The sequence below is a fragment of the Danio rerio genome, chromosome 15 (assembly GCF_049306965.1).
Source record: "Danio rerio strain Tuebingen ecotype United States chromosome 15, GRCz12tu, whole genome shotgun sequence".
Taxonomy (NCBI): domain Eukaryota; kingdom Metazoa; phylum Chordata; class Actinopteri; order Cypriniformes; family Danionidae; genus Danio; species Danio rerio.
Window position 1 is genome coordinate 44808809 of NC_133190.1, and position 20555 is coordinate 44829363.

The 20555-nt window shown below is 37.6% G+C and overlaps 2 protein-coding genes across 2 annotated transcripts in view; one reads left to right on the forward strand and one right to left on the reverse strand.

The window, feature by feature from the left end:
* The first annotated feature begins 11414 nt into the window (after positions 1–11414).
* The window catches only part of sgpp2 (sphingosine-1-phosphate phosphatase 2), a 146331-nt gene continuing 137190 nt past the window's right edge, over positions 11415–20555 (forward strand). Inside the window, exon 1 of the mRNA XM_073922655.1 lies at positions 11415–11785. The gene's annotated coding sequence lies outside the window, so the exon portion shown is untranslated. The remainder of the gene's footprint in view (positions 11786–20555) is intronic.
* LOC110437921 (uncharacterized) lies at positions 12471–15818 on the reverse strand. The gene is made up of 3 exons (XM_068213807.2): positions 15702–15818; positions 13867–13988; positions 12471–13315 (listed from the first exon to the last, which is right to left on the reverse strand). Exons 1-3 carry the CDS (start codon positions 15702–15704, stop codon positions 12784–12786), a joined length of 657 nt encoding a protein of 218 aa, XP_068069908.2. The 5' UTR covers positions 15705–15818; the 3' UTR covers positions 12471–12783.

Consider the following 20555-nt stretch of genomic DNA (forward strand, 5'->3'; position numbering starts at 1 on the left):
TATTATTTGTTAAATGTGTCAATATAAAAAAAATATTTTGTGCTTGGATCAAATGAAGTTTTCAAGTCATCTCAACTTACATCAGTCTGACTAAAAGTATTAAGTTAAAATTTGTATAGCTGAAAAAATTATATATATATATATATATATATATATATATATATATATATATATATATATATATATATATATATATATATATATATATTAAGGGTGTCACCGAAATCGATCGAAATTTATGCTCAATTTCGATTATCGAATCAAAAAATAGAATCGTCGATGCTGCCACGCCCCAATGTCACATCAGCTTGGCTTGCCAAGTGGGAAAAAAACAGGCTTGTTGAAGTGCTTGTTAAACTGCACACACAGGAGACCCATCGACAGAGTTAAATCCTCTCCTCTTTCAATGAAGTCGCCAGTGTGTAAGCATTTTGGATTTCCAGTGAGTTATGTTGACAACGTTTGTGTTGTCGACAAAAAAAAACACAGTTTGCAAGCTCTGCTATGTACGTATTAAGGTTCATCCGATAGACAACACCGGCTTTGCGATCCTCCGCCCGCCCCCATTGCAAATCCGCTCGCGAAAAGTACACACTCAGGCCCTGTTTACACTGTCTTTGTTTTTAAATGGCATTTTAGAACGACAACGATTTGACATACACAGTGGCGTGTAGCATTTCTGAGCAGCCCTCCTTCCTCTCTACCGCTGAAAACGCACATCATGTGACCACAAACACACACATTCACACACAGACACAGACGCACACACAGCCATGCGCTCGAGACAGCGGGTCCAGGCAGTCAGAGGATCAGTAGACTGCTTCAATCTTTCACTCACTTGTACTTAGGCATTTTAGCGAACACCTCAGATACTGTTATCATTATAACGACACAGATCACTGCCTATTCACAAGTCCCGCAGAAAAAGTGATTGACAGGTGGTAATTATGTGTGTATCTTATCTTCATTTATTTACCGTATGATTTGTTTATGGGTAAAACAAAGACCATGCAGGTCAGGTAGTTTAAATATAGGCTACAAATAATTAATTTGTTATTAATTAACTAATTTCATAATCGAAAGTCGAATCGAACCATTACTTTAGAATCAAAAATGTAATCGAATCGAGGATTTGGAGGATCGTGACACCCTTAATATATATATATATATATATATATATATATATATTTATTGTCACGAGGTAGAGATCACATGGACACAGAGAGGCAATATAATTCCCCATAGGGTGTTTATTGAGGGAGTGGAGCAAAGGAAAAGTGTGCTGGGATGTGCAGTGCGGTGAATTCAGTGTCCAAGGGTCCAAGGATTGTGCAGGGTGAAGTGCCGATCAGGGTGGCCAGTGGAAGGAGAGAACTCAGCGCGGTCTGAAATCGACTCTCATCTGAGAGTTGTAGGACTGATCAAACGCAGAAGACCCTATTGGGTTAGCAGTAGAAAAGTAGGGACAGACCTCAGGGAGCCGAGAAGATGAGACCTCACACGATCGTGAACTGTGGGCAGAACAGAGGTGAGCCAGAGGACAGATGAACGGATGACGAGTGGTAAGATAAACAACACAGGACTAGACGAGACGGATTGTAAAATGCGTAGTCTTGAACAGAGAGAACGGTAGCACACGTAGCTCTTTGAACAAAGATCAATTAACAAGCACAGAACGAGGGAGAAGGGGAAACTAAATAGCCAAATATTCAGGCAGAACAGGTGAGAGCAATGGGGACGAGGAAACAAGAGAATTAATAACAGGTGAAACTGCATACAAATGACAATACACCAGAGGGAGACAGAGAAGTCACAAAAAAACAGAAAATATAATAGTTTTATTAACTCATTTCTAATAACTGATTTATGATGTGAATGTGGCTATAAAGTACACTGTTCCCTTTGAAGATTTACCCGACATGTCCTCGAGAGTCTGTTTTCCATATCAAACTTGCGAAGTCTGAACTTACAAGGAGAGGATGCGAGACTGAACTGTGTGTGTTAAGCTACTTAATATTGAGGAAAAGCCCCAATCAGAGAGGCGAATGTCTCCAGCCCTGCCTCCGTTTTCAGATGTCTCCGTTTTCCCCCATCCACGCTGAGACGGAGCAGCAGTGTTTTAGAATAAAAACGGCCTCTCCAGCGTTTTTGAAACGCTCCGTTTTCGGCGCTCGAGAACTCCGGCGTAGTGTGGACGGATGGTGTAACCGTAACAAAACTTATGCGTTTTAAAGCGAAAACGCATTAGTGTAAACAGGGCCTTACTTATACTCTACTACTGTTCAATTCAATTCAATTCAATTCAGCTTTATTTGTGTAGCGCTTTTACAATGTAGATTGTGTCAAAGCAGCTTCACATAAATGGTCATAGTAACTGGAACAGTGTGGTTCAGGTTTTAGTGTTTAAGTTCAGTTCAGTTCAGTTTAGCTCAGTTCAGTGTGACTTAATCATTACTGAGAGTTCAAACACTGAAGAGCAAATTCATCGATGCGTAGCTCTACCAATCCTGAACCATGCGAGGCAGTGGCGACAGCGGAGAGGGAAAAAAAACTTCACCTGATGGGAGTGAAGAAAAAAAACCTTGAGGGAACCAGACTCAGTTGGGCACGACCATTTTAATTTCTCCGCTGGCCAAAAGTCTTGTGCAGAGCTTCATTCGCTGTGGTTTAGGCAGGAAGATGGCCTCAGCGAAGACTCGTCTGTCCCTGGAACGTCGCTGGAATCAAGTCTGTCTGTCTGTCTGCCAAGAAAAGTGTAGTGCAATCTAAATCTATAATATACAGAGATAAATTGTATTGTATATCTTTAATAAAAGTAAAATATTGGTTAACAAAAAAACTGTTTGGCAACGCTTCCTAGTATATACACTTCAAAATGCTGGATGCTGAATGCTGGATTAAAAATGCAATTCAAAAGCATATAAATGGAGAAAGAAAAAAAAAACATGAATCACAAAATACAATAAACTGCCAATGTATGGATACTTTTACAGTGCATCGCTTGTATATTAAAACAGCACACGTGATGTGCACCTTTCCACTTTTTACTGTACTAAAATTTTCTTTTCTCTTCTTACTGCATTGACATTAAATATACATTTGATATTGTTTATCTCTGAATATCTAATCACATAATGTTACACATTGAACTCCAGTTGCACTTGTATTGTCAATCTTGGTGAAGGCAAGACAGATCTTGCAGGATCTCAGCCAGATCTGTCCAATAGTGTCTGCACCAGAATTATGCCACATAAAATCTTATGTTAGGGAGCATCCAGATTTATAGAAAGTATGTGTTGGTTTCCAGTGTATGTGGGCCAGATAGATTTTGGGATCTGGGTTGTACACTAAAAGTCTGTTGTGGACCTCTAAAGGTAGAGTTTTGGGTTTTGTACCCATAGGCACAAAATTTGTACCTCTTTTTTGACAGTATGTGGTAAAAAAAAAAACCTATAATGACAACTCGACGTGTATAGATAAATGTATGTTCCCCTTCGGGAGGGTAACTTTAATGCTATGTGGAAAATTCCACTATGGGGATTTCGCTCAGAAAGCCAATCGTCTGAAAGAGTATTTAATCGGGCCAATGAAATGCCAAAGAGTTGGCAGCGTCAGCGTCAGCTGATGCTGGTTGCAATCAATTTGGCAATATAAGCACAGCGAGAGCAAGGCTGAGGCATCCTTTTCGCTACAGAGACTTCATAGCCTTCTGAGAGTTGATGAGGGTTACTCCTGCTGATCGACAGCGATTTCGAGAGAACGAGAGCGGTCTCCCTGTTCAGAGTGTGGTACACGCAGCAGCAGACGGTCGAGCTGGGTTTTTTCCTTGCCTGGCGTTCTTTGGGTCTGGTCTTCCAGAGCGGTGCGTATAGTTGCACTTTCACCTAAAAGAGCAACACTGTCATGCAGTGCGTCCTTTACAGGATGTCGCTCCGACTATGCGTTTCTGGATGCGGTGGTTTCCTGTCCCTGTATGATGGGCACGAGCACTGCGTTGCATGTCTGGGCATCCAGCATGTTAATGCGGTGCTTGCGGGCAGTGTATATTGTCACTGCGATGACATGTCTGTTACACAATTAAGGTCACGGCGAGCCCTTGCAAAAGGACGAACCTCCCCAGCTGTCCCCTGCACTGCAGTGGGCACTCGGGCAGATCTGAGGGTTCCAGTGGGAGACTACCTGCCTCCCCTGGACCTTCGGACATCTCGCTCCTCCAATCGCTCCATCCAAGCTTCGCACGGAGGAAGCGATCCGTCTACCCAGATGGTAGCCCTTACGCTCGATGACACCGGGGACCAGATGTCCACTGCTGCTTTGGAGGGTGGGATTAGGGTGGGGTTGTCCTTAGACCCCGCCCTGGATATGTGCCCAAGGTTCCTACCACACCGTTAAAAAGACCAGGTAGTGAGCCTGCAAGCGCTGCCCCCAGAGGAGGCAGACCCAGCCCTTTCATTACTTTGTCCAGTTCGCGCTTTACGAATTTATCTGGACCGCACTCAGAGCTTTAGATCATCTGAGCAGCTCTTCGTCTGTTATGGTGGTCGGAAGAAGGGAAGTGCCGTATCTAAACAGAGGTTGGCCCACTGGATAGTGAATGCCATCTCCCTCGCCTACCAAAGCCAGGGCGAGCCGTGTCCCCCAGGAGTTTGTGCGCACTCCACTCAAAGCATCGCATCCTCTTGGGCGCGTGCATGCGGCGCCTCTCTAACAGACATCTGTAAAGCTGCTGGCTGGCTGACACCTATTACATTTGCAAGGTTTTACAATTTGGGTATTAGGTAATCCTTGGTGATTGAGGAAACAACTCGCTTAAGGCGTTAAAATACACTTGATCAGCCATTCTCCCTATATGAAGATACATGCATTCATTCACTCTGTCAGTAAAGTTCCCCGCTTAGGCGAGCCCTGCAGAGATTCCTCCGAGGCCCCCAACACTGTCACATGCTAGCCCGTTAAGTTGTAGGTATGCTTGCTGGTCAGCCCGCAATCTGGGTATAGGTGCCTGTTATGCACAATCCTCACTAGGCGATCCCATATGCTTATTCAGCCACGGTGCAGTCCCCGCTTACAGGCGGACCCGTGTCTTCCCTCTCTGCTAACCATCTTAACTTCAAATGCGTACTCCCCCTTATAGGGCAAGTCCATATACTCTCTTGCCACCATATCTCCCCATTTGGGTAGCAGGTTGCCTCCGCAGCGTCCTCCCAATCGGGACTGCACGCTTCCCAATGTACTGTCATGTTAATTTCCTAGAATATCTAGACGCTTTGTGCCTCCCAAAAAAATATATCTAAATCCGTAAATCTTCTGTTGTAGTGGGACAAGTAAGGGCCAGGGAACACGTTGGAAGACCGCGCCTCTAGGTGATGCAGGTGCGTTCACACTTTTGCCTGGCAAACCTCTCATCGGAGGCGAAGTTAAGGTTCAATCATTCGCCATAATGATTGCCCCTTAGCTGTGCATTTAAGTCTTTTCAGCTAAAAAAAGGATGCCTCAGCTTTGCTCTTACTGTGCTTATATTGCCAAATTGATTGTAACGAGCATCAGCTGTGCAAGCTGACGCTGCCAACTCATTGCCATTTCATTGGCCCGATTATATACTCTTTCAGATGATTGGCTTTCTAAACGAAATCCCCATAGTGGAATTTTCCACATAGCATTTCCGTCCAATCCCCCAAATATATATATATATATATATATATATATATATATATATATATATATATATATATATATATATATATATATATATATATATATATATATATATATATAAAATATTTAAAAAAACATCAATGTAAGGAACAGGGAAAGCGACTAAAGGAAATAATAAATTTGGCATTTGAGTATTAAGATTAACCCAGTATTTGTTGCATTTTGATGCATTTTCACCTTTGGCTAATTATTATTTAGTGCTGTTTCATTGCAGGGTTCTTGCTTTTGAAATATCTAAAAATAAATAAAATAAAAACCTAGAATCCTTTATAGAATCTTCAATCTGTTTGCTAAATTAATATGTTTTAATCACTCCAAAAAAAAAAAACGCAAAGTATGGAACCAGTAGTGCCTTTATTAAAGATTGTTTAATTCTTCATTTAGGAAGCTGATAGTTGACAACAACTGTGCTGTTTGAAAATGTCCAAGTCATTCAGACAGTTATTAGGTATAGAAGAGATCACTTTTCCCTTTCATTGATTGCATTTAATAAGCAACAACATCATTGTGGGCCGGTTTGCAATAGCAAAACTCCACTTTTTAGAGCAAGTTAGGGCCACAAAATTATTCAGCTTAGGGCCCCCAAATGTACAGGGCCAGCCCTGTGTGTGTGTGGTCACTACCCACTGCTGTGTGTGTCATGTGGATGAAATGCAGAGCACAAACTGTGAGTATGGGACATCAGACTGAGTCATAAGTCTAGACTTTCCTTAAGTGTCTCCTTTCTTCTTATGCAAACAGTGTTATACTGACCAAACATATCCAAGCTGGATAATAAACACACACCATGCAAGCACATGATAGTATATTTGTGAGCCAAAACTTAGAGACATTTGCTTTTGATAAACACACCCATGACATTTCCTGATCATGAAAGGTCTTTGAATTTATTTAGGAAATTCCAGCATGTTTGCCAAATCTAGTGTAAATTCCACACTACTCAACAGCAAACAAACAACCCCCCCCCCCTCCAAAAAAGTACGTAATGATGACAGATGTTCAATGCTGGTGTAGATGATTAACATTTGCATAGTGGTGTAAACAGCACCACCTGATGGAATACTAACATTTCAAGTCAATCCAAACTATTTTTAGCTGCTAGAGCTCAATATTTAGCAACTTTACTGGATTTTTTTCCAATTTATTTGTTTGCCTACTGATCGTCATCATGCTGTATGTGTTGAGCTCTTATTCGCTGCCAGCTAAATATCTACAGGAGCCATCATTTGATGAATGGCTTGTTTGTACTGGAACTGCTACGATTGCATCACTTTTTGGCAAGAAAAGAGAAGAAACCTTTTAGAGCAGGGGTCTCAAACTCAATTTACTTGGGGGCCGCAGGAGGCAAAGTCTGGGTGAGGCTGGGATAAGGGATTTCACAAAAAAAAAAAGTCCTCAAATGTCATTATTAACAGTTTTAATTATTTCTTCTGAACATGAAGAGTCCTGGACATTAATAGAACATTGAGTGAAGATTATGAACAGTTCTTCTGAACATGGCATCTTTTGCCTACTTCTTGCGGCCAGAGACTTGACAGCGCTTCTTCTCACAAATCTTATATATGTATATATATGTATAAATAAAACACCCCCACCCCACTCCAGTCACATCAGTCTGTACCAGTCTGTATCTACCTATAATATATATAAGATGCAGGCTGTAGCTAGGTAGGTGGCAGGCTGCAGATAGCTAAGTGGCAGGCAGGGGCGGGAACAGCTTACCTTGGTTCTGGCCGGCGCGAGTTCCCTCCCTGCCTGGTTTATACTTCTGCGTCAAGTCACCGGCGCAACTCACGGCGCAGGCAACGCGCGCAGCTGTTCATTTATACTTCTGCGCGCTGTCTCTGTTGGTCTGCATTAACACTTCCGAAACGCTAGTGGGCAGTGAGGTGTAAATGTTCCTCTGTGTCGAGTTTATTCGCTTCTGTTTTGCTATTCTGAACACTTACTGGATGTACAAGTGACTCAAACTCGCTCATTTTGAGGCAGGAAAAGGCGGACGTGCAACAACTTTTACCATGAGGTAAACAAAGAACAAAACTTTCCATCCGGAGCTCCTTCACGGGACTCCACACTTGTAAACAATCGCTCGCGCCATTCTCGCAGCTCTCGGTCCCGCCCAGACTCGTCGGCGCTAGCAAGCCGACCAATCACAGAGCTTGCGATACGCGTCATTGCGACGTGTAGTTACAATTTTTGAGAGGTGCACGTCAGTGACGGCGACGGCCACGGCGAAGGGTTATGCGTCAGCGCCGTAGCCTACGCCGGTGTTTGACGCAGAAGTATAAATCAACACTTCCCGCCCGTCACAGCGTCTAACAAAGGGGCGGGGTGCGTGGTGACGTCACCGGCATCCCTGCCCCTTTGTTTACACGGCGGGCGGGGAATGCCAGTGACCGCTGTGTACGGATAGAATCAGCGGAGCGGGGAGCGCTCTCTCTCCCCGCTCCGCTGATTCTGTCTGTGTACAGCGGTCGGCGCGGGCCACAAAATATTGCACTGAGGGCCGCAAATGGCTCGCGGGCCGCGAGTTTGAGACCCCTGTTTTAGAGGGAGGGTTTGTCAGAAGTTTTGACACCAGTACTGAGCATGAAATACATCGAATGCAAGCTTTACTTACTTTTGTGTATGTGCGTGGTATGTATTGAAATGTAGTCTTACTGGGACACTGTAGTGCCAACTGAGTCCTTTTGCACTACAGCGCCCTCAGGTGGTCACTGACAGATGTTACAACTTTTCTGTCCCTAAATAGTGTCTGAAAGGCATTAACATGATCCAGCAGATTAAAATTAATCAAATTGTTAGCATGGGTTTCCTCCGGGTGCTCCGGTTTCCCCCGTGCTCCAAAGACATGCGCTATAGGTGAATTGGGAAATCTAAATTGTCCATGGTGTAATGTGTGAATGAGTGTGTATGGATGTTTCCCAGTGATGGGTTGTGGCTGGAAGGGCCACCTATGCTGGATAAGTTGACGGTTCATTCCGCTGTGGCAACCCCAGATAAATATAGGGACTAAGCCGAAAATAAATGAATGAATGGTTTTCCTTGTGTTTCTCTGTTATCTCGTTGGTTACCTTGTGCTTCTGCCACACACTTGTATATCTCAATGCTTTGCTTTGTTAGTTTCACTTTGACTGTGTTTCACTAGTTGTTTATCCATCATTTGCTATAATGTCGATACTGCTTTCGGGACATAAATCACAAATGATCAATAGCTATGGTACTTGCCAGAAATATCAACGCAAAAACAAGGACGATTACCTATAATGTGTTCCTGCCCGATGCTCTATAAGCCACCTGTCAACATTGAGATGTAAAAATTAGGGACAACAATCAGCTTCAAATGATATATTACACATATTAGAAAATTTTGACAATAAAATAAAAGCTTTCGCCTATAAAAATGAATGACTTATACAGAAATTAAATCTAAAAGTTATAAAATCTCGTTCTCTTTTTTTTAGCCATATTTAAATATTATTTAATGTTACTATAGTTATTTATTGAAGAGCAGCAAATCTTATTTTGATTTGTTTGATAACAGAAGTGTCACTGTAAGGCTGCTTTCACACTAGCACTATTGGTTCACACCTGGGTTCGTTTGAGGTCAGAGTACGGTATGTTTAGCTAGTGTGAACAATGTCATCTGAACTCGAGTGCGCACCCACAAACTGTACCCGAGTCCACCTGAAAGTGGTGGTCTGGGGTACGGTTTGCGCAATCTCTGGTCACTTCTGATATGAATGCAATGGTACCAAATAATGAAAGTGAACGGCCAACCGTACAACAAGCTATCATTTTCATAATGTTCATTTGTGTGTGTACTGTACGTCTGTGTATCACCAAATGTTACCTTAGTGACAAGCGGGACTGAGCCAGGGCAAACACAGGCTGTTTCTCAAAGAACGCAGAGAACGGACTTGCGTTCTTGTGAAGGTGTTCTCAGAAGAACGAACTCCGGAGACCACTCGTCGTGCCCAACTGAGCCTGGTTCTTTCAAGGTTTTTTTCTTCATTCTCCTATCTGTGAAGTTTTTTTCCCCTCTCCGCTGTCGCCACTGGCTTGCATGGTTCAGGATCTGTAGAGCTACGCATCGATGAATTTGCTCTTCAGTGTTTGGACTCTCAGTAATGATTTTAAACCACACTGAACTAAGGCTGTCACGATTTCGATTTTAAATCAAAATCGATCGAAATTTATGCTCAATTTCGATTATCGAATCAAAAAATAGATCCTGCTTCCAATCTTCAATGCTAATTTCACCCTCACGCTCCATCATGCTAACATCTCAACTCACAAGACGACTTTTTACCTGGTTATATCAAAACTGCACATATACACCAATCAACAATTTTGAAAGACAAGAGCCTTTAGCATTTACTAAATTAACCAAATATACAGTGTGTCATGCATGTCAGAATATAGCAAAAATGCCAATTTTTCCAAGCAATGGAATTACATACATGATTACACACAATGATTTATCTTTTTTGGTGACGCAGTGGTGCAGTAGGAAGTGCTGTCGCCTCACAGCAAGAAGGTCGCCGGGTTGCTGGTTCGAACCTCGGCTCATTTGGCGTTTCAGTGTGGAGTTTGCATGTTCTCCCTGCGTTCGCGTGGGTTTTCTCCGGGTGCTCCGGTTTCCACCACAGTCCAAAGATATGCAGTACAGGTGAACTGAGTAGGCTAAATTGTCCGTTGTGTGTGTGTGTTTGTGTTTCCCAGAGATGGGTTGCAGCTGGAAAGGCATCCGCTGTGTAAAAACGTGCTGGATAAGTTGGCAGTTCATTCCGCTGTAGCGACCCAGATTAATAAATGGACTAAGCCGACAAGAAAATGAATGAATGAATATATCTTTTTATAAACACAGACACACACACACCTTTACAGTATGTAGTGGTTCAGACCTTTTGACAAACATATGAGATGCATTATTGTCTATTTATGTGCATTTACTGTATGTTCGGATAGACACAGCTAAAGTACAGTTATATAACACTATGCCCCATAAGCTATGGAAATCTAATATTTATGTAAAAGGATAGCTGATATATTTGACTGTATGCAAATCTTTGTAATTCTATTGGTTTACAAAAATATACATAAACAGCAATTTTGTAAAAATGTATTAAATATACAGCTTGTTGCTTATTGTGATGAAAACGAGCCCACCAGCTCGTCTTCAGGGGGAGAAATGTGAGTTTGTAAGGGGAAAAACTGATGGCTTACTCACAAAGCACTGTCATGCAAGGTGATGTTTATTTACAGTGCCAAAAAGTCCATCCACAGTGATGATACTTACAAGTGCTAACAAAAAAAATAATACAAAGTACCAAAGTAACAACAAACAGGAAAATAAAATCTGCAAAAAAATACTCCAATTATATCTACAAAAATAATAATAACGAGGTATCCACAATATACTTGCTCAAGGCACCACAGTCACACTCTTGCATCGACTTGGTTAACAAGTGTTGTATGGTAGTTGGCTCTGGCTTATATGGCCCAAACTCCCGCCCGTTTGTGGGCTATACCATTCAAAAGGTAAGTATTAAATCGTTCAAATACACAAACATTAAATAACTTAACATTCAAGCCACACTTCACATTAAAAACATAAAGAAAAAATCCTTAATATGTAATTAACAACAAAACATACATTTTCTTAATATAAATAAACACATAATACACACTTGGTGTTTAACCATTATTAATGGTTTCGTCAGCTTCCTATCGCAGTGCGCATGCGCACACAATCCCATTCATTCTTTTTCTTTTCTTTTTTTATTTCTTTATTGAACAAAATAAGCAATACAACTATAAATGGCCTGGTACACAATACAAACCTTCTTAATCAGACAACAGACAAACATCATAAACAACAGACAAACACCAAACGGAAAAAGACAACACAACAGGAGAAGTGGAGGTGTATGAAATACCTGGATTGACTTATGAATTGCGGAGAGTGGATTTATGGAAATATGTCCATGTGCTATCGAGATTGCGTGTGCACCCGCTCCTCCGATAGCGGCAACGGCAGGGAGGAACATTATGATGAATGAATGAGGTAAGTGGGCCTGTGAGAATGTCTGCGTGTCAGCGCGTCTCTCTGTGTGTGTGTGTGTGTGTGTGTGTGTGTGTGTGTGTGTGTGTTTGCAAGTATGTGTGTGCGTGAGAATGTGCGTGTGTGAGAATGTGTGTGTATCTGCCAGAGCTGCTTTCCCAGTGGTAACAGTTAATGTAACTTTATCACACTTATACATATAAAGTATAAAATATCTTTAATATCTGTGAAATTCAAACTTGTATGTCATATACTGTTTGTCATTAGCTTTAATTGCCATATATCAGATTTATTTAATGATTTCGGTTATTTCACATTTTATAGCAGTCAAACAAAACATCTGGCCTAATGAGGTGTGAAACTAGTTCTACACACTGTGAAATACAACATCTGATCTGTGTATTTGGGTGTAGGGAATCGTATAATGAGCAGAATAATTGAACGCAGCTTGTTGAGTTATTAGAAAATAATGCACATTCTGCATAATGAAAGCATTATTATTATTTTTTATAATTCAGCAGCCAATCTCCAATAATTCCTTACATATTTAATTCTTCCAATCTTCAGAAGAGAAAACTTGAACACTTGGAGCTTTAAGCCACACAGGAAAAGCAGAACAGATCATCTGATTAGCCCATCTGCCCACAGGCACCATAGTATTTGTTTAAATAAAGTATCAAACTAAAAATATGATGAGTATAAGTTTATTTCTGCAAGCAGTAAAAGCCATTAATATACTGTTACCTGAAGCATGAACAAACAAGCATTTTAAAAACAGATGATCAAAGTACACTAATCAGAATTCATGATAGGAACCCCATATTGCTTGATTTAAATGAAAGATTAATTCACTCATTTGTACATTTTTAAATCAAAAGCAGAAGGCAGAGTATAAACTGATCATTTGAGGATTGAAACGTATCATCAAAAGCCTCGGCAGCTACAGAAACTCCAGTGCAGAAGCACAGATCAGTTAAAGCACTGAAGAAACTCTACATAAGTCAGACTTTACTGTCTAAACATGCTTTTATCACATTATTCCCACAGTAGATACAACCATTTCTGCCACAGCGGTAAAGTGGCACACGATTAGCAATCTTTTGCAGTGCATTACGCAGGTTTCCATTGTTCTGGTCTTTGTTATAGATATACGTGTAAACAAAGGCTTTCATTCCCTGATAATTCTGTAATTCACGAAGACCTGAAAGTACAACATCGCTGTTAAGACACTTGCCTACACAGGGAGTGTTTAAAGTGTAGAAAACCACACATCCATTATTACTGTTATTCAGCAAGTGTGTCAAAGGAGAATCATTTGGGGGATTCATCAGTAAATGCTCAGAATGTGCATCTTTATGAACCCCTGCAGCAATGAGTTCAGTGCCTTGGTAGACTTCCATACTGTCGCGTTTTATGTAGGGCTTAACATCTTCTGACTTGTCGTTTTCAAGAAAGTTAGCTGTTGATGGACCACTTTGACACTGCTCCATCGGGACATTGATGGCCACTGCATACTGCGATCCAGTTGCATAACTGTAAAAAAGAAAAGAATATAATTTAAATATATGCAAAATAACAGAGGAATCAAATATGCATGCTGAGACTATATCAGTGAAACATTTTATGGTATAATGCAAACTTCATGAAACATCCCATTAAACATTAGTAACAACAATTCGATTACTCCTTAGAGCTGACCATCTTCATCAGATTTTGTAGCTCCTTCTTTTGACAAAAATCAGACAGACAGACCTCAAGTGATGCTCAAGCACTTGTCATGTATTTAATTACATTTTTTGTAAGCCTTTTTAATAAGATGACGTTTTACTTGATAAGATTACAAGAGTAATGCAAAATTAGTTCAAGTAGTAAAAATGTCATGATGGCAATTCCCCCTCTGCCTCATTTTGAGCCAGGAAAAACTCTAAAACATATTCAGTTCTTAACATTTAAACATCTCAGTGCAATAAAAGACAAACGTTTTAATGATGATTACGAATACTAAATCACTGAAAGCACTGAAAGCTAAATAATGCATATAATGACAATATGTAGTTTTACTTCATTTTAAACATCAAACATACTTAAAATTAAAAAATCTTTGAATCCTGGCGAGGGTGTTTATGTCCACCTCTTCATTCGCCACACTTTGAACATCGGAGAGCAACACAATCCCAAGAAGGAGCCTTGAAAGCACAGCGAAGACCTAAAATATGGAGAAACATGAAGTAAGCAACAGTTTGTGCTATAAGCACAAAATTAGCATAAACACACAAAACCTTGTATAGAAAATGGATGTTATTGCTTATTTCAAACTACAGGTGCACTGTAAAAAATATCTGTTAATTAACAGCTTCTGTATTTTGTGATTGTGAGTTCTGTTTATTGCATTATAGGATGTTGATCTCTGTTGTGTCGACTTGTGACATTAAAAATTCAACAGTTTAACAAAGTGATTTTTATGTACATTTTTATAAAAAAAATACATATATATATATATATATATATATATATATATATATATATATATATATATATGTGTGTGTGTGTGTGTGTGTGTACACACAAACAGTTAAAGTCAGAATTATTAGCCCCCCTTTGATTTTGATTTTCTTTTGTAAATATTTTCCAAATGAAGACAGAGCAAGGAAATGTTTACAGTATGTCTGATAATATTTTTTCTTCTGAAAAAAGTCTTATTTGTTTTATTTCAGCTAGAATAAAAGCAGTTTTTTTTTAAAGCCATTTTAAGGTCAAAATTATTAGCCCCTTTAAGCTATGTATATTTTTTCAACAGAACAAACCATCGTTATACAATAACTTGCCCAATTACCCTAACCTGCTTAGTTAACCTAATTAACCTAGTTAAGCATTTAAATATCACTTTAAGCTGTATGGAAGTGTCTTGAAAAATATCTAGTCAAATATTATTTACTGTCATCATGGCAAAGATAAAATAAATCAGTTATTAGAAATGAGTTATTAAAAAAGCTATTATGTTTAAAAATGTGTTGAAAAAATCTCCCCGTTAAACAGAAATTGGGGGAAAAAATAAACGGGGGCTAAAAATTGTATATATACATATATATATATATATATATATATATATATATATATATATATATATATATATATATATATATATATATATATATATATATATATATATGTATGTATGTATGTATGTATGTGTATATATATGTGTGTGTGTGTATGTGTGTATACAGTATATACAATTACATGTAGAGACATAAGTCTGTAAAATAACAGAACTTTTTTTTTTTTTTGTTAGAACTTTTTCTAACTTTTCAGGGTAAAATGTTGTTGGAAGAAAGGTCCCACAAAGCAATTCAAAAGCCAAAAAAACAGGAAAGTAATCAATAAAACACGAATCACAGAATAAGACTAAACTGCTAGTTTACTGATATTTTTTACAGTACAGACCTGATTGTCATCTTGATATTTTATGCTAACTTTTTGATTCCAGAGAGAATTATTTTGTCATATACAGTTTTATACATGTCTTTATATAATTACATTTTTTTTCATTTTGGTTTGCATGCTGAGGATAGAGATTTTTGAATTTTTTGAGAGGGAAAAATGTTTTTTAAAAAAAATACTCATGTACAGTTAGAAGTCAGAATTATTATGCATTATTATTTTCTGTCATAATCAAAATTTTAGCATTTGACTGAACATTACTTTGTTAATATTTAGTGTTTTATTCATACTGTTTCGTTTGTAATCATTTTGGGTTACATTTCAATCAAAACACTGTATAGGCACAGACATCTTTCTGTCAGAATCTGAGCATTCTTTTCAGGAGCTTTCTTTTGGTTATTAAAGTGCTGTTAGCACAAGATCAGTCTTCTTAATGTAAGCACTAATGCTACTTTAGGTATTAAATAATGATGCTTACCATAGTTCCAGTTGTTGAAAATGAGAAGGTTCAGAGTTGCTGTGTGAGCCTGCAGTGAAGAGTGACAAGAAAGAGAAAGTAAAGGGTATTTATTCTGACTGTTGACCAGCCCACTTATTCATGTGAACAGCAGCTGAAATGGTTCATACTTGAATTTGATCAAAAGTCCAACTCTTTAACCATTAGGCTGCCCCTCATATGAACAACAACAAATGATTGATTCCTGTAAACAAAGGAAGATATTCTGAAGAAAGCTGAAAACCAGTAGCATTGACTTCCATAGTATTTGTTTAAGTTAATGCCTGGTTACTGGTTTACAGCTTTCTTCAGAATTTCTTGTTTTGTGTTTAACACACACATACAAACACACTGTAAAACTGCTGGGTTCCACAAAGTTCTTTCACATTGTCCTAAAAAAATCATAAAAGTTAACTTAGTTGTGTTAACAAATGCAAGTGGACTGAACGTAAAACCATTAAGTTTTCCCTACAAAAAATCAATTGTGTTGATTCAGCTCGTTTTAAGTAGTTTGAACAAGCAGCAAAACTCATTTTTGAGTGAGGACACACACTCACTCATTTCATTTTTACATATTAGCAATAATTTTCTAACCAGGGGTCTGTTCTTCGTTTGTGGATTACTCAGTTAGCTGGATTTGGTTGTTGACGATTTGACACGATCCAGGATCGTTTAGTTCTTCAAAACTCATCTGAGATTTGTTGTCATGGCAACAGTTCTGGTAGCTCAAACCAGCTTGGGAGCAGGTTCATTTCATATAAACAGAATTAGATCGGGTCAGTTCAAGCAGAGATAATACTGAAAGTATTCCAAATGCTGATAATTTCTTACAGTAGTAGTTAAATACACTTGGGAAAAAATATATATAGTTAAAAAAAAGTTTAAAAAGTTAAAGTTAAAAAAAATATATTTAAATGAAAAGTATGCAATCTGCACTCTGAAATAAAAATACAAAGACTGCCACCTAGTGGATTAAAGAGATAGTTTACTGCTTTGAACTTTTTAGATACAAACTTGTACATGCACAATATTTCACTTTTTTTTAAAAAAGGATGATAACTAATGCAGTCATACACGTGTTTTGACCACTAATATGCCGGTGATTGACACCTTTACTGATATCAAAATGCTTTTTTGATGCAAAATTAATTAATTCAGTTATTTCTTACGCCGATTTAAAAAAACTTGAGTAGGCCTATAGACTACTGTAATAAAGAAAATCTTCTCTAAATGTAGAACTAAATACACTGATATGCATTGAAATACATGATGAATACTCTTGACACATGAGAGTGTAAGGCCTGCAGCCCACAACAAATGTGGAAAGATATTGCATGGCATATTTAACAAACCATTTACTGCAAATTTTATGTAATTTTGTTTGCATAGATAATTAAATATTATTCATATGATGTCATTACGCCGCTGTGCCGTCAGCCAATCGCTGCATTGCTGATCATGATTTCGTGGATCGATAGATCTGTCCTTCACAACACACATCTCAAAACAGGTAATCCAGTCATTTTTATCTGATTTCGCGAATTTGTTTGAAGAACCAAATTAGCCAGAGATCAGTTATCAAGATTAAAAGATCCAGGATCTGCCAAATCATATTAGATCATTTAAGCGAGCTACGAAGAACAGACCCCTGATGTTAACATTTGTGTTTTTCTCAACAATTTATCCTAAAATAAGCAAGCATGTTTATTCAAAAAACACAGTATCCTCTTCCAATCGTGATGCTATTAAAACAAATTTATTTAGGGGACAATACAGAAATCCCATACATGAAAATATGTGAAGATGGAATATACGACATACAGTATCATATTTGAATTTTACATATATAAAAATATTTATATTTATATATATATATATATATATTTAAAAATATTGCAAAAATAGCTCATCACATTAATATTTTTCCAACCATTGGAATTACATAGACATACTGTACATACATACTGTATACGTTCAAATATATTAGATTTAATTTTATATACTGCATATGTTTATATATGACCATATATGCTTTATACTATAGGTTTTAGATACAGATACAAATGCTGTATTCTTGATTTATAAGCACAATTAAAATGTGCTTAATGCTTTTACTTTTATACTTTGTTACTGATTACTTTTCATGATTAAATAAGTATCACATTATTAACAAATCATTTGTATTTAAGAGTAGCTGGGGTTTTTTAAGATCATTAAGAATGAGTTAGTATATGATTAATTCACTGTTCAAATCTATATTTATAAATTGTGTTTTTAGGCATATAGTAATAAGTAATTTGTATGTTAATAAATGCTTTATTAACTCAACTTCCAGTTTTGTGACCTAATCTAAAGTGAGGACATTTTATGCTTTATAGATCCCTTATAAATGACAAATAAAGGCTCAGTGTCAAATGAACAATAATCTTTGCAATCTTATCTAAAAAATAAAATTACTGTAAAGTTTGAACAATGGCGAATAACAGGAGTGCCAAAATATACATTGTATAAAACAACAACAATATAATAGTTTAACTTTAATATATACTGTATATGTATATGTATATATATATATATATATATATATATATATATATATATATATATATATATATATATATATATATATATATTTATATATATATATATATATATATATATATATATATATATATATATATTGTGATACAACATTTCAATGTTATTTGGCGATGTTTAAACTGTATTTTTATTTTAGTGAAGATGACAAAGATTTATTTTTCATTTGATAAAGTTTCATTTGTGTATGTGAAAATTTATAGAATTAAATGAAGTCATATATTTTATTGCTTTTCCTGCTTAGAATATAACTGAGCCTTTAACTGTCATTTATAAGGGATTTAAAAAGCATAAATAGTCCTCACTTTAGATTAGGTAACAACTGGATGTTAAGTTAATAAAGCATTTACTAACATACTAATGTATATATATATATTAGGGATGTAACGGTATCAGAATTTCACGGTACGGTAATACCTCGGTATGAATGTCACGGTACGGTATTTATTGAATCATTTACAGGAAAAAACAAAACTTATGAAAATACTCCAAAAAAGTGCCAAAAGTGTCAATGACATACAAATTAGCCATCTATCTGTAAGCTTTGAAACAGGAACTTCAATTTTAATAACAAAAAATTATTAAACCATGTAAAAAAAATAAAGTTTCAATTTAGTATTGTTGAAAACTCATGACATTCAACATTTAATCACACTCAGCCCATCTACCCAGATCAGAGCTCTGCTAGTCGGACTTCTCATCAAGCATCTCCCGCTGGATCTAATCTCACTATTTATTAAACGGGATATTTCATTTATCTTGTTGTCTTTATCTAACGACATATTCCCTGACTTTGGTCATTGGAATCTATTACTTGTTCTCAGGTAACGTGTTTTGGCTGAGCGCAAAGATAAGTTAATGATTAATGTAACCACGTACATTCTGTATATTGACTGATCGCTTGCCTTTATTTCCTATAATGTATAAACTTATTGTATGTTATACTTTTATAATGGCCATTATCGATTCTTAAAACTGATACTCAGCAAAAGAGAGGCTGTGTTTCGTATTTTCACTGAAATTGAAAGGAGGCAGTTGTTATTGGCTCCGTTTTGTTATAAATATCCACACAGTGAAGATGACGCTCATCTTATGCAGCACGACGCCTCAACATGTCTGCTGTCTAAGTTGCTAATATTAAAATGAAAATAGGCAGTTCCTTAAATCATGTTTACATTTTATTGTTGAGAAAGTGAAACAACGAAGCCAGGGTGATGTGAATGAAGTTATAAAGTACACTGTTCCCTTTGAAGATTTACCCGTGTCCTCGGTATAGTCTGCTTTTCCATATCAAACTGTGAAGAAGAGACTGCAGCCTTGATCAAACTTGCGAAGTCTGAACTTACACGGAGAGAATGCAGGACTTAACTGTGCGTGTTAGGCTACTTAATATTCAGGAAAAGCCCCAATCAGAGATGCCAACGTCTGCAGCCCCGCCTCCGTTTTCAGATGTCTCCGTTTTCCATCATCCACAATGAGACGGAGCAGCAGCGTTTCAAGAATTAAAACGGCCTCTCCAGCGTTTTCGAAACGCTCCGTTTTCGGCGCTCGAGAACTCCGGCGTAGTGTGGACGGTTGGCGTAACCGTAGCAAAACTTATGCTTTTTCAAACTAAAACGCACTAGTGTAAACAGGGCCTTAGAGTTTTCCAGCTCTTTTCATCCCCGCTTCTAGCAGCACACTCCATTTCCGCATTACTGGATCTGTAGCGACAACAGACCGCAAGGGCTGATGGTCAAGCATGGGCTGATGGCAATTGTAGTTTTCGCTACCTCCCGTTCGCTTCATTCGCCTGAGCAAATTTTCTCAGAAGACCTATAGTTTTACCGAGTCATGCGACTTCGGTAATATCGAAAAAAATTAATATTGCGGTATGACGGTATTTACAATACCGTTAAATCCCTAATATATATATATACACTATATGCCTGAATAATAAAAAATGTTATAAAAATGTTAATTTGAATAGTTTATTAATTATTTACTTATGCATTCTGAGTGATCTTAAAAAACACCAGCTATTCTCAAATAACTGGTTTGTAAATGATGCAATACTTTTTTACTAATTAATACTAATACTAATTTAGTAATGAAAAATTATATTTAACAATGTATGAAAGTACAATCATTAAGCACATATTTAAATTTATTCTGGCCAATTAATATTTTCTAGTTAAAATGCTTTAAATTACTATATTTTTATTTAGAATTCAGTTTGGATCCAGTGTCATCAGACAT